The sequence below is a fragment of the Aquarana catesbeiana genome, linkage group LG05 (assembly GCF_042186555.1).
Source record: "Aquarana catesbeiana isolate 2022-GZ linkage group LG05, ASM4218655v1, whole genome shotgun sequence".
In the NCBI taxonomy this organism is placed as follows: Eukaryota; Metazoa; Chordata; class Amphibia; order Anura; family Ranidae; genus Aquarana; species Aquarana catesbeiana.
Window position 1 is genome coordinate 64,128,495 of NC_133328.1, and position 13,168 is coordinate 64,141,662.

The window sequence follows — 13,168 nt, forward strand, 5'->3', positions numbered from 1 at the left end:
TTATCTAGAATAAAATTAAGATGTGCCAAGCTGTAGTCTGGCTCTAATGCTGACGTTTCAGGAAGTGACCAAACCTTGAACTGTCTGCACTGCATTATCAGCCAGAACCTGTGCTGACCTCTCCCTCAATAGGAGGTCCTCCAGATATACCACAATAGGGGTAACCCTAGGGGTGTAATAAGTTAAGTATAGGGACCAGCACCTTGGTGAACACTCAAGGTGCAGAGGACAGACCAAATGGAAGGGCAATGAACCAAAACTGCTAGGGACCCACAGCAAATAAAAAAAAGTTGAGATGCACTGAAAAAATGAGGAATGCAAGTATGCATCCTTTTGATATCCAGAGAGGCCGGAAGGTCTCCCTGATGGAGAGAGGTTATAGCAGACCTGGTAGATTCCATACAGAATTTTTGGGCCTGAATGAATACATTTAGGGCCTTGAGATCCCCTTTTGCTATGGGGACTGTGAAAAGTTGGAATAGAACTCCTGAAACATTTCCACAATGGAAACTAAGAGGCTTATCCCTTGATCCAGAAGAAGTAGAAGATGATCTGCTAATATGTTTGGGGACACAGGCAAGTTGGAAGACATGAAGCAGCAAGGGAGCAGAGAGCGGAACTCCATCTTATAGCTCCTGGAAACCACCTCCCATTCTCAGGCATCCAAGATGTTGTCCAACCAAGTGTTCATAAAAGTCAACAGATATCCGCCCACTTTGGAAAGAGGATTTGTCAGCAGGTTTAGGGATTTGGAAGCTCAAGGTTTGCAGCTGAAATGGGCGTCTGGCTTGGGTCTGTTGGCACAAGCTCAAAATGCTCCACAAACAAGACAGTGGGGGCGGGAGCTGCCCAACTTTTCAAGTTAACAAGCGGGTATTAGACTTCCAGCAGAGGTAGTGAGTCAGTCAACAGTAACTGGAGTAATTGGAACTGATCCTGCAGCTGTCCCCCGCCGCCTCTTCACTGAGAATTGAGCCACCGTACACCGCCATCATCAGCTCTCCTGCTCTGCTCTTCCATGCTCATTGGAGCGCTGTGCTGTGGAGGGGTAGGGAGCAACCGTCTGCAATCAGTCCAGGCATCTGACAGATCCAGTCTTCCGAAGTTATGATGACGCGGTGCCTGGACTGATCCTAGTGACGTCAGCAGAAAGCGGGCTTCATACCGATCTCTGCTGAAAACGGGTCACAGGAGTGCAAAACTAATTGCACTCCTGTGACCCATAGGAGGAACCAAGCCGAATGAGCCCAGACTGGACTTCTCCTTTAATAGACTACTCAGTCTTTTTTCTGCCATCACTCTTTTATGTTTCTGTTCCTAGTAAGCAATTCCTCACTGGTTAGCATGAAAAGTTTGGCAACTTCCACCCTCCTTCCAGACCTGCTGAGACTCCTACCCTCCGCCTTGCTGTGTAAGGTAGGGCTGTCAAGAGGGATTGTATTTGGAAGGGAGGAATGTAATGTAAGGGATGGGTGCTGTAATGTGAATGGCACTGTGAAGCAAGGGGGAAGGCCTGTGGTGTGAAAGAAGACTGTGATATGAGGGGGTGGGGAAGGAGACTTTGATGTGAGAGTACAATGTAACTCTGATATAAGGAGGGGGAGGGGATTGTAAGGTGGCAGACTGTGATGTGAGGATGAAACTATGATGTGAAGAGGGGACTGGGAACACTGCTATAAAGGGGAGGGGGTCTATAATGTAAAGGGTGGACTGAGCGCACTGTTGTAAAGCAGAGACTGTGATGTTAAGGGGGAAATGTGATGTACAGGGTGACTGTGAATACTGATGTAAAGAGAGGGGAAATTATGTACAAAACGGGGGACTGTGATGTGCGGGGGGGACTGATGTCATTGCTGTAAAGGAGGACTATGATGTAAAGGGAAGAGGGACGTTGATGTGTGGGAAGGACAGGGGACACTTATGTAAAGGGAGGTTGTGATGTGAAGAATCTAAGTAAAAGCACAAACATGAGATATACACCTCTGCTGGGAGAAAATGTTACTATACAGACCCAAATTTTAATTCAACACCCACTTCAAATCCTCCTGTAGGTGGCAGTATAATCCAAATGCCTCCAAAATCCTGTGTCCCTCATGGACAAGAAAAATACATTTCATTTTTGTTCTTTGCTTTAGATAAGCTTTAATCTAATGGGTTGTCACTAGCAACATAAATTACATTTTTTTTTCTATTTTGTTTTTCTATTTTTTTTGTAAGCTTATACATGTGCCATTTCCTTTAGACTTTAAGAAAATTTTAACACCTGACACCCAGTTAAACACAGTTTAAATTACTCTTAGGAGTTTTCATAGTACAGTAGCCCCTTCCTAAGATAAACAAAGTCTGAGAAGAGAGAGGGAGTTTTATGTGGACTCTTGTCTCTGTGAACTTTTCTCCTGTGTGATATGATTGATGTAGTTGCCGAGTCTGGTACAGAAATCTTGGACTGAGGTGTTTTTTCGGCAGATGATGGATTAACTAGCGAGCTTGTTTTTGGCGGTATAAAGAGCGGCTAATTAATATCAAGTGACAGACGTCACCTTAATTTATACTCTTTTTGCCACTGTGCAGCGAGGACGTCACCAGTTCTAGAAATAATAAAAATAAATTGCGGCTATTTAGTAATTGGCTGTAATTAGTGCGTAGCTTAGAAGACAAGACAAAAATTCTTTGTAATTCTCGGTTTTGTGGCTAGTCTTCCCACTGCTGCTTCTTCACCATCTGTAGAATGGTGTACATTGAATTTGGGGGGAAGCATTCATTAAATGGGCCTTTTATGTTGTGAAATTAAGCCGTTCTTTTTCCAATTACTTTCTTATGCCAATAACAACAAATATTAACATCAAAAAGAGTGAGTAAATAATATACACGTGATCAGAAAATGAGGGAATTATAGTTACAAAGGAGTCTTTGAGAGGAAAAATGAATGGGTCATAGTACAGTAAAGTAGAGGCACGTATTCAATATGGCAAGGTGCAACCATTCGGAATTATTTTATTGATCTGGCTGAAGCTGGAAGCTGATCTGCTATAGGTTACTGCATATTATTGATGACTTTTATTTCCATCCTAATAAACCTGAAGGACCCTCCATGAAATATGCAGAGTGTCTGTGGGCCTGTAGGAGAGTAATATGAACTCCATTGTGTAAACTCTTAATCAGAGGTAATGGCAAAAATAAATGAGAGCTGCAGAACTCGTATGTACCATATAAATGACTAAACCGTACCAATTAATAAAAGACATATGATTTTGTATGTATTGTACTTCAAAATATGTGATGGACTTTGTTAAAGAGACCCTTGCCGAGCTTCACCCAAAAAGGGAGGTTCAGCTTTAAGGCCTCTTCCCCGCTCCTCTATTAAGAAATGGCACATTTTTTTTGGGGGGGGGGAGTGGGTACCTGGTTTTGACAGGTACCAGCTCCCACCTTCACTTGAATCCCCTAGGTGATCCGGGCAGAAGTTCTCCTCCACCACTCCCTCCCTGCAGTCTTCTGGGACACGTCCCAGAAGACGGCGGGAACATGCAGAATGCGCAGTGCGGCTCACACATGTGCAGTGGGCAGCAGGCTCTGAAGCCGTAAGCTGTCACAGCCGTGTGCCCACAGTTAAGATGCCAGTGCCAAGAACCGAAGAGCAGTGGAAAAAATGAATTAGGTGATCCTGGGACAGGTGAGTATCTGTTTACTAAAAGTCAGCAGCTATAGTTTTTACAAATATGACTGGAGCTCCCCTTTAAAATGATTGAACTGGTTGAATGTCAAACAAAAACTTTGAGGGGATTTAGATAAAATACTTATTGTTCCTCCTCCCATGGCACCTAGGGGGAGGTGGAATCATACTCTGTCCAAAACCTCACAGAGTGTTGAGTAGCCCAAATCTCATAAGAACTCAATCCTAAACTGTGCTGCAGCCTCTTCTCATGAGATTTAGAGTACTCAGAATCCGCAGGGATCTTGTCGACGGGAGGATGATGTCACCTCCTGCATTACAGAAGTCAGAAAAAAGTGAATATATTATCTATTTTTCCCTATGCAGGTTCTTTTTTGCCTTTTTATGTATTATTTAAAGAAGGGGGAGGGGAACCTCGTTGAAAAAGTGTACCTTACCTAAAGTGAAAGGTCAGCTTTAAAGATAAAATGTCTCTTTGACCATTCAGGTTTTTGTACTAACATAACCTAACATTTATCTTAAAAAATATATTTTTTCATGCTTTTTTTTGTAATCTTGTTATTGCATTAAATTTACACATTTGTAGATTAGTTACTATGAGGATCTTTTGAAGTCACTCCACCTCCCTACTAATTTTGAGGAAAGATTTCAGCCCCTGAGGGAAAGTACATTGTAACCCTTCACAGATACTCTTGTTTGGTGCAGATACGGGCCCTGCATTGAAATATTATATCAAAAATTGTAATTACATGCCCCTGTTAAACAGGGGGAGAAAAATTGGGCCTTGGGTGGTGGTGGTGGTGCCACAACACTGTAACCCCTCACAGATACTCTTGTTGGGCACAGGAATGGGCCCTACTGTGAAATATTAGATCAAAAATTGTAATTGCATGCCCCTGTTAAACAGGGGCAGAAAAATTGGGCCTTGAGTGGTGGTGGTGGTGCCCTAAACCAAAAATATTGTTGGAAGCTAGCATCATCAAGATTGAGGAAGAATAGGATAGTCAGCATAGGCAGTCTTCAAGGGATCCCACATCCATAGAAAATTCAATCAGTTATATCAGCATCAGGTGCTTGATAGCTGCTGATCCAAGACTGATACATTTTTATGAATGTGAGCCTATCTATGGAGTCTGTGGATCCACTACAAACCCTCCAGCAGCACTGAATGTGTGTTCAGAAAGAATGCTGAATGCAGGACAGGCCAGTAGCTCAACTGCATATTCAGCAAGTTCTGGCCAGTGGTCCATCCTTGAAGACCCAGTAACCCAGTGGATGCTCTGTTGGAAAGGTCTCCAAGTCTGCTCTTGCCCCTGCACCATGTAATGCAGACGCTGGCGATGGTTGCTTGAACCGATCAGACCTTGGCACTGAGGACTGAAAAATTGTTTAAAGGCATTGGTCATGGGAAAGCTGAGCTGGCCCTGCCCTGTATTCCAGAGGGCCATGATGATTTCACTCCTCCTTTTAATGTGAATCAGGTTACACCCCTAGTGTGGCTTTTTGAAGATGATCCCGCCAATTTTGTGAGCACTACTCAGCCTGTTTCCCAAAGGTGATTGCTGAGTGCATTGTGTCTGCTCAGTCTTTTGTTAGACAGGCAGATTTAAAACTACAGTTTGTACAACCTATACTTTTGGCATGGTTTGACATGGTGCAATCAGCCCCAGCCAAACAAACCACCTGTGCCATCAGACACCAGCCTACCCAAATGTATGTTTCCCCATCACCCATGTCAACATGATATACGCTGCTCCCAACCAAATACTCATATCTGGTCTCTGCTCCCTATACCTATCCTGCATTCAACCCATCTGCCTCTTCTCAGCTGCCTACAAACCCACAAGATCTTCCCCCAGCTACTGTTACCTCTTCTCTGCCAAATCCCAATCCTCCTTTTCAGTCTGCTGCACCCCTTACCTACAGTCCTGAAGTCACCTACAGAGCTTCAGTGGCTAAGCCAAAGAAAAAACAAGAGTTTTTCCCAACCAAAACGATCCTGCCATTAACTCAACCTGCCTCCATACCCACCAGTCTGTCCCAGCTTGAAGTTCCAGTGCCAGTCTGTCCCAGCCTGAACTGCCAGAGTTCCAGCCCGAAGTACCAGAGTTCCAGCCCGAAGTGCCAGTGTTCCAGCCTGAAGTGCCAGTGTTCCAGCCCGAGGTGCCAGTCTTCCAGCCCGAAGAGCCAGAGCCAGCATTCCAGCCTGAAGAGCCAGCGTTCCAGCCTGAAGAGCCAGAGCCAGCGTTCCAGTCTGAAGAGCCAGCGTTCCAGTCTGAAGAGCCAGAGCCAGCATTCCAGTCTGAAGAGCCAGAGCCAGCATTCCAGTTTGAAGAGCCAGAGCCAGCGTTCCAGTCTGAAGAGCCAGAGCCAGCGTTCCAGCCTGAAGTCCCGGTGTCTGTTTCCTGGTCTGAGGTTGCGATACTTGTTTCCCGGTCTGAGGGTGCGTTGCCCATTTCCTGGCCTGCGGAGCCTGTCGCCCAGTCTGATGTGTTCCTGTCTGCTGCCCAGCCTGATGTGTTCCTGTCTGCTGTCCAGTCTGGTGAGCCTCTGTCTGCTGCCCAGCCTGTGTCCCTATCTGCTGCCCAGCCTGATGTGTTCCTATCTGCTGCCCAGCCTGATGAGCCACTGTCTGCTGCCCAGCTTGAAGTGCCCGTGCCTGCTGCCCAGCTTGAAGTGCCCGTGCCTGCTGCACAGCTTGATGTGCCCATACCTGCTGCCCAGCTTGATGTGCCTGCTGCCAAGCTTGATGTGCCCGTGCCTGCTTCCCAGCCTGATGTACCCGTACCTGCTGCCCCGCTTGATGGGCCCGTGCCTGCTGCCCCGCTTGATGTGCCCCCGCCTGCTGCCCTGCTTGATGTGCCTGTGCCTGCTGCCCCGCTTGATGTGCCTATGCCTGCTGCCCAGCTTGAAGTGCCTGCTGCCCAGCTTGATGTGCCCATGCCTGCTGCCCAGCTTGATGTGCCCCGTGCCTGCTTCCCAGCTTTATGTGCCCGTGCCTGCAGCCCAGCCTGATGTACCCATGCCTGCTGCCCATCCTGATGTGGCCGTACCTGCTGCCCAGCCTGATGTGGCCGTACCTGCTGCCCTGCTTGATGTGCCTGCTGCCCCGCTTGATGTGCCTGTGCCTGCTGCCCCGCTTGATGTGCCGTGCCGGCTGCCCAGCTTGATATGCCCATGCCTGTTGCCCAGTTCGATGTCCCTGCTGCCCAGCTCGATGTGCCTGCTACTCAGCTTGAGGTTCCTGTGCCTGCTACCCAACTTGATGTACTTATTGCCCAACCTGATGTGACTTTGCCCGCAGCTTGCCTTGACGCCATGGACTTTCCCCAGCAACGGCTAGTTGGAGCGTCCGGGGGGGGGGGGGGTACTGTCAACAAAGGTTCCCTCCACTGGTAATATCTATCATTTGGCGTGCAGTACTGAGGTCCACCAGCAGGTGTTTCTTGGCAGTTTGGAACTGTCAGGAGAGCCTTTCCCTGCTGGTATTATGTGATTTTTGGGCCTCAGTACTGGCGTCCACCAGCGGGTGGTTCCTGGCAGTGTGGGGCTGAAGCTGTACTACAGCTGAACTGTATTGTGTACTATGTACACCACCAGAAGTGTAGTAGACACTGTACACATTGTATTAGATACTGTGTACACCGCCTGCACTGTATTAACAACTGTACTACGGCTGCACTGTATTGTGTACTGTGTACACCACCAGAAGTGTAGTAGAAACTGTATACACTATATTAGATACTGTGTACACCACCAGAAAAGTAATAGAAACTGTACTATGGCTGTACTGTATTGTGTACCGTGTACACCACCAGAAATGTAGTAGAAACTATACACACTGTATTAGATACTGTATACACCGCCTGCACTGTATTAGCAACTGTACTACGGATGCATTGTATTTTATACTGTGTACACCACCAGAAGTGTAGTAGAAACTGTACACACTGTATTAGATACTGTGTACACCGCCTGCACTGTATTAACAACTGTATTACGGCTGCACTGTATTGTGTACTGTGTACACCACCAGAAGTGTAATAGAAACTGTACACACTGTATTAGATACTGTGTATACCACCAGAAAAGTAGTAAAAACTGTACTACGCCTGCACTGTATTGTGTACTGTGTACACCACCTGAAGTGTAGTCAAAACTGTACTAGATACTGTATACACTGCCTGCACTGTATTAGCAACTGTACTATGGATGCACTGTATTTTTTTATACTGTGTACACCACCAGAAGTGTAGTAGACACTGTACACACTGTATTAGATACTGTGTACACCGCCTGAAGTGTATTAGAAACAGAACACCATAGGCTACACTGGATGCAGAGTATATATATATATATATATATATATATATATATATATATTAGACTGACTGTATATATATATCAAATACACTGCCACTAACTGAATAACCTGCCTGCTTAATCTAAATCAAGCTATCTCTTCATCCACACCAACAACACTACACAGGGCCACCGTGTAGGAAGCCTTATATAGTGTGGGGCATGGACTTAGTCCCCCTGAGTCATGATTGGCCAAAGGCACCCTGCCTTCAGCCAATTATGGCTCTCTTAGCAGAGGGTGCTGCGATTGGCCAAAGCATGTAGGTCAGGTGCATGCTTTGGCCAATCATCATACAGCATTGCACTGCGATTTCGCAGTGCATTATGGGGCATTCCGCGGTGCTCAAATTTGCCGCAAACGCCCTATAACGTTCGCTCTTTGGCGAACGGGCGAACACCCGATATTCGAGTCGAACGTATGTACATGTATGAACATCAAGCTCATTCCTACTCCTGGCACGTGTGAAATCATTTTGGCCTAAACCAGAAACCAGAAAGCAACTGTTGAACTATAGGAAAAACTTTTTTTTTCATTTTGGATAGAGTAAGGGATGGTTATAACCCCTATCAGTCTTATTTTTGGCATCCGTGTCCCATTGGGGAGATTTCCCTTCACTTCCTGTTTCATAGCAAAAACAGGATGTGACAGGAAATCTGTCCAAATTGAGGAAATCCCTGGTTGTCACCAGGGTCTCCAGAACTAGTGTCCCCATTGGAAGATTTCCCCTTTATTATTATTATGGGGACCAACCTGATATGAGCTTTAAACATCTAGCCTAGTTACACCAATGAAAGATAATTTCTGTTTGGCTATTTTGGATGACTGCTCCTTTTAAATACTGCCCCGTGTGAACATACCCAGGTTGATCACTTACTTTTACTGCTCCATTCTCATGCATCGTTATACAGTTGTTGGCATCCTCAGAAAGCTGGTATAAGGCTTGAGCTGTGGCACGGTGAACAGAAGGATCGCTGGATTTCAAGTATCGTACAAGTGGGGCTACGGCATTGGCTTCTCCAAAAGCCACCCGGTTATTCCCCCACGTGCAGCAGCGTGAAATGGCTTCAGCCAAATGGCGTCTTAGCTTATCATCCGTCTGTAAAAGGCAAAAGAGTCTATTTTTGAAACCTTGCATAGCTTGAAAACCTTTGAGACACTTAAATTTTTTCCTTTTAAACTTATATTTTGCTTAAGAGGTCCCTTGGTGTTTGGGATAATGCTTAAAAAACATGGAGCAGTTTACAGACTGTGGTAAGGAAGGTATTTATGTTACTGGCGTTCCATAACCAGGAAAAAAAACTGGGGTGCCATCAAACTTCGAGGAGTGAAATGTTATCTCAGGTTTTATAGCAGTTTGCAGCTCGCTGTCCGTCCATGCAGGGATGGAGAGGCTGACTTGTTAAACAATCTTTAGCAGCCAGGTGTCATGGGAGTGATAGGAGCTAGAGACGCAGTTTAAAGCTTGTGGCCGCACTATTACAAGCAGATTCTTTTTCAATTATAGACTCACATATTAACTTATGATATTACATAACCACCTAGACCTAGAACTTGATACAGTGCAGTAAAATGTTATGCCTTCATTTTATATTAACATGGACTTGTCATATGAATATAATGTACATATTAATAATACTGCTGTACAGACGATCAATATTGCTGGAAAAAAGGTGTATGAAAGCACTTTTTAAAATTTCCAAATCATTTTTGCCATTCCCAGGGGGAGACTGGTGTCTAATAAGGTCCCCATATTTAGCACTGGCTTCTGCTTTAATGCTATATTGTTTAATATAAGGGGTGTTTTTTTATACGGGGAAATCAGACTTGGGTATTCTTAGAATGCACTGAAAATGAGAAGTATTTATAGGCACATTTTGGTGCCTATTGCTCAGCAATTATGATACTTTGTACACTTAACGTACAGTATCTCACAAAAGTGAGTACACCCCCTATTTTTGTAAATATTTTATTATATCTTTTTATGTGACAACACTGAAGAAATGGCACTTTGCTACAATGTAAAGTAATGAGTGTACAGCTTGTATAACAGTGTAAATTAGCTATCCCCTCAAAATAACACATGACACAGCTATAAATGTCTAAACCGCTGGCAACAAAAGTGAGTACACCCCTAAGTAAAAATGTCCAAACTGGGCCTAATTAGCCATTTTCCCTCCTCGGTGTCATATGACTTGTTAGTATTACAAGGTCTCAGGTGTGAATGGGGAGCAGGTGTGTTAAATTTGGTGTTATCGCTCTCACTCTCTCATACTGGTCACTGAAAGTTCAACATGGCACCTCCTGGCAAAGAACTTTAAGGATCGGAAAAAAAGAATTGTTGCTCTACATAAGATGGCCTAGGCTATAAAGAAGATTGCCAAGACCCTGAAACTAAGATGCAGCACGGTAGCCAAGACCATACAGTGGTTTAACAGGACAGGTTTCACTCAGAACAGGCCTCGTCATGGTCGACCAAAGGAGTTGAGTGCACGTGCTCAGCGTCATATCCAGAGGTTGTCTTTGGGAAATAGAAGTATAAGTGCTGCCAGCATTGCTGCAGAGATTAAAGGTATGGGGGGTCAGCCTGTCAGTGCTCAGACCATACCCCGCACACTGCATCAAATTGGTCTGCATGGCTGTTGTCCAAGAAGGAAGTCTCTTCTAAAGATGATGCACAAGAAAGCCTGCAAACAGTTTGATGAAGACAAGCAGACTAAGGACATGGATTACTGGAACCATGTCCTGTAGTGTGATGAGACCAAGATTCAACTTATTTGGTTCAGATGATGTCAAGCGTGTGTGGTGGCAACCAGGTGAGGAGTACAAAGACAAGTGTGTCTTGCCTACAGTCAAGCATGGTGGTGGGGGTGTCATGGTCTGGGGCTGCATGAGTGCTTCCAGCACTGGGGAGCTACAGTTCATTGAAGGAACCATGAATGCTAATATGTACTGTGACACACTGAAGCAGAGCATGATCCCATTCCCCTCTCTTCAGAGACTGGGCCCAGGGCAGTATTCCAACATAACGACCCCAAACACACCTCCAAGACGACCACTGCCTTGCTAAAGAAGCTGAGGGTAAAGGTGATGGACTAGCCAAGCATGAATCCAGACCTAAACCCTATTAAGCATCTGTGGGGCATGCTCAAACAGAAGGTGGAGGAGTGCAAGGTCTCTAACATCCACCAGCTCCGTGATGTTGTCATGGAGGAGTGGAAGAGGACTCTAGTGGCAACCTGTGATCTCTGGTGAACTCCATGCCCAAGCAGTGCTGGAAAATAATGTTGGCCACACAAAATATTGACACTTTGGGCCCAATTTGGACATTTTCACTTAGGGTTGTACTCACTTTTGTTGCCAGCGGTTTGGACATTAAAAATGTGTTGAGTTATTTTGAGGGGACAGCAAATTTACACTGTAATACAAGCTGTGCACTCACTACTTTACATTGTAGCAAAGTCTAATTTCTTCAGTGTTGTCACATAAAAAGATATAATAAAATATTTACAAAAATGTGAGGGGTGTACTCACTTTTGTGAGATACTGTATGTATAGGGTTTTCTTTTTGCTTTACCTGTATATTCATTTCATCCTGTGATGATGAAGATACTAATATTTGCATACACACTGTAACTCAAGACCCCAGTGCAATTTAGGAAAAATGTTAAAGTCATAAACGTAGCAGAATTATAAAAGTTAGGAACTATTTACCCTATTGAGTGCGGTCGAGATTTTGAGATTGATTTACTTAAACTGGAGAGTGCAAAATCTGGTACAGCTCTGCATAGAAACCAATCAGCTTCCAGTTTTTTGTTTTTTTTTGTCAAAACCAAAAAAAAACTGAACAAGCTGAACTTAGAAGCTGATTGGCTACCATCCACAGGTACACCAGATTTTGCACTCTCCAGTTTTCCTAAACCAATCAGCTTCTAACTTCAGCTTGTTCTGTTTTGACAAAAAAAAAAAAAAAGCCTGGAAGCTGATTGGTTTCTATGCAGAGCTGTACCAGATTTTGCACTCTCCAGTTTAAGTAAATCAATACCTATGTGTCCCATTCTCCTTCCTTGCTGTGGACAACTTGAAAACTTGAACAAACATTTTTGAACAGAAAAAGGAACTCGAGCAGGACATTCCTCCTCTTCTTCAGCATGCATGCCACAGTTGTCAATAGCCGCTAGTCTTCTCCCGATGGGCATAGCTTCCCCTGCTCGCCCCAGCCCCCCCCCCCCCCCCGCACCGGGAGCAGGTAATTGCTCGGCCAGAGGGATTTCCGGAATATAATATGAATATATGCCAATAACCTTACATGAAATACATTCGGTATCCTGTACAGACTTACCGTATTTGCCAGTGCGGACAACATGGGGACTACGCCATGATCTGTTATAACGGCCAGATTTTCTTCATCTTTGGCTATATTGGTGATAGCTGCACAGACGCTTGCTAGAACATTCTTATTTTCAGATTTCAACAAATTTACAATCAGTTCTAGACCCCCAACAAATGATCGAACCATTTCTCCAGCATCCTGGACAGAGAAAATACATAATCATTTTATGCTTCCAGGATTGAGACTCTAAGAATGTCATACAATAGCAACGCTTAACATGGTTTAGAGATGTGCAACTTTATAAGGATGTGGTTTACGCCATATTAGGTTTACATAAACGTATATTCATTGTAGAGAAGCAGGTGCCCTAAGAAGAGTTCCAGGTGGTTTATAAGAGGTTTAATGCTTAGTATGGATAGGCAGTTATTAAACTGTACAAACTAAAGTTCAATTGCACAAAAATTGTGCTGTGTGCAGGATCTGTTACATGGAAAATCTCCACCAAAGAAGTTGGTGATGACTGGCAATATAGAGCACATGGTGAAGCTGTGCCTAAAAAAAGGAAGCAGAGGGCAAAGGACTAGTCCCCAGTATTACATATAAGCTTTCTGCAACTGATCTTCCCCATTACTGAGCTACCATGCCTTGCTCCACACTGTGTCTCTGTGTGGATGTGGTCATCTTGGTAGAGAAGCTAGACTTTGCTTGCTCATGTCAGAAAACCCCCCTGATGCAGTGAAAGGGAGATCATTGCACTGCAGTTGCTGGTTTACAGCTTCCTCCTCAGCAAGGAGAACAGTAA

The 13,168-nt window shown here is 44.7% G+C and overlaps 1 protein-coding gene across 2 annotated transcripts in view; it reads right to left on the minus strand.

The window, feature by feature from the left end:
• Positions 1-13,168, minus strand: part of ODAD2 (outer dynein arm docking complex subunit 2) — a 295,659-nt gene that overhangs the window by 38,873 nt on the left and 243,618 nt on the right. For both annotated transcript variants that reach the window (XM_073629836.1, XM_073629837.1), the window contains 2 exons: positions 12,376-12,564; positions 8,911-9,132 (listed from right to left, as the gene is read on the minus strand). In XM_073629836.1, the coding sequence (XP_073485937.1) occupies positions 8,911-9,132; positions 12,376-12,564 (411 nt within the window). The remainder of the gene's footprint in view (positions 1-8,910; positions 9,133-12,375; positions 12,565-13,168) is intronic.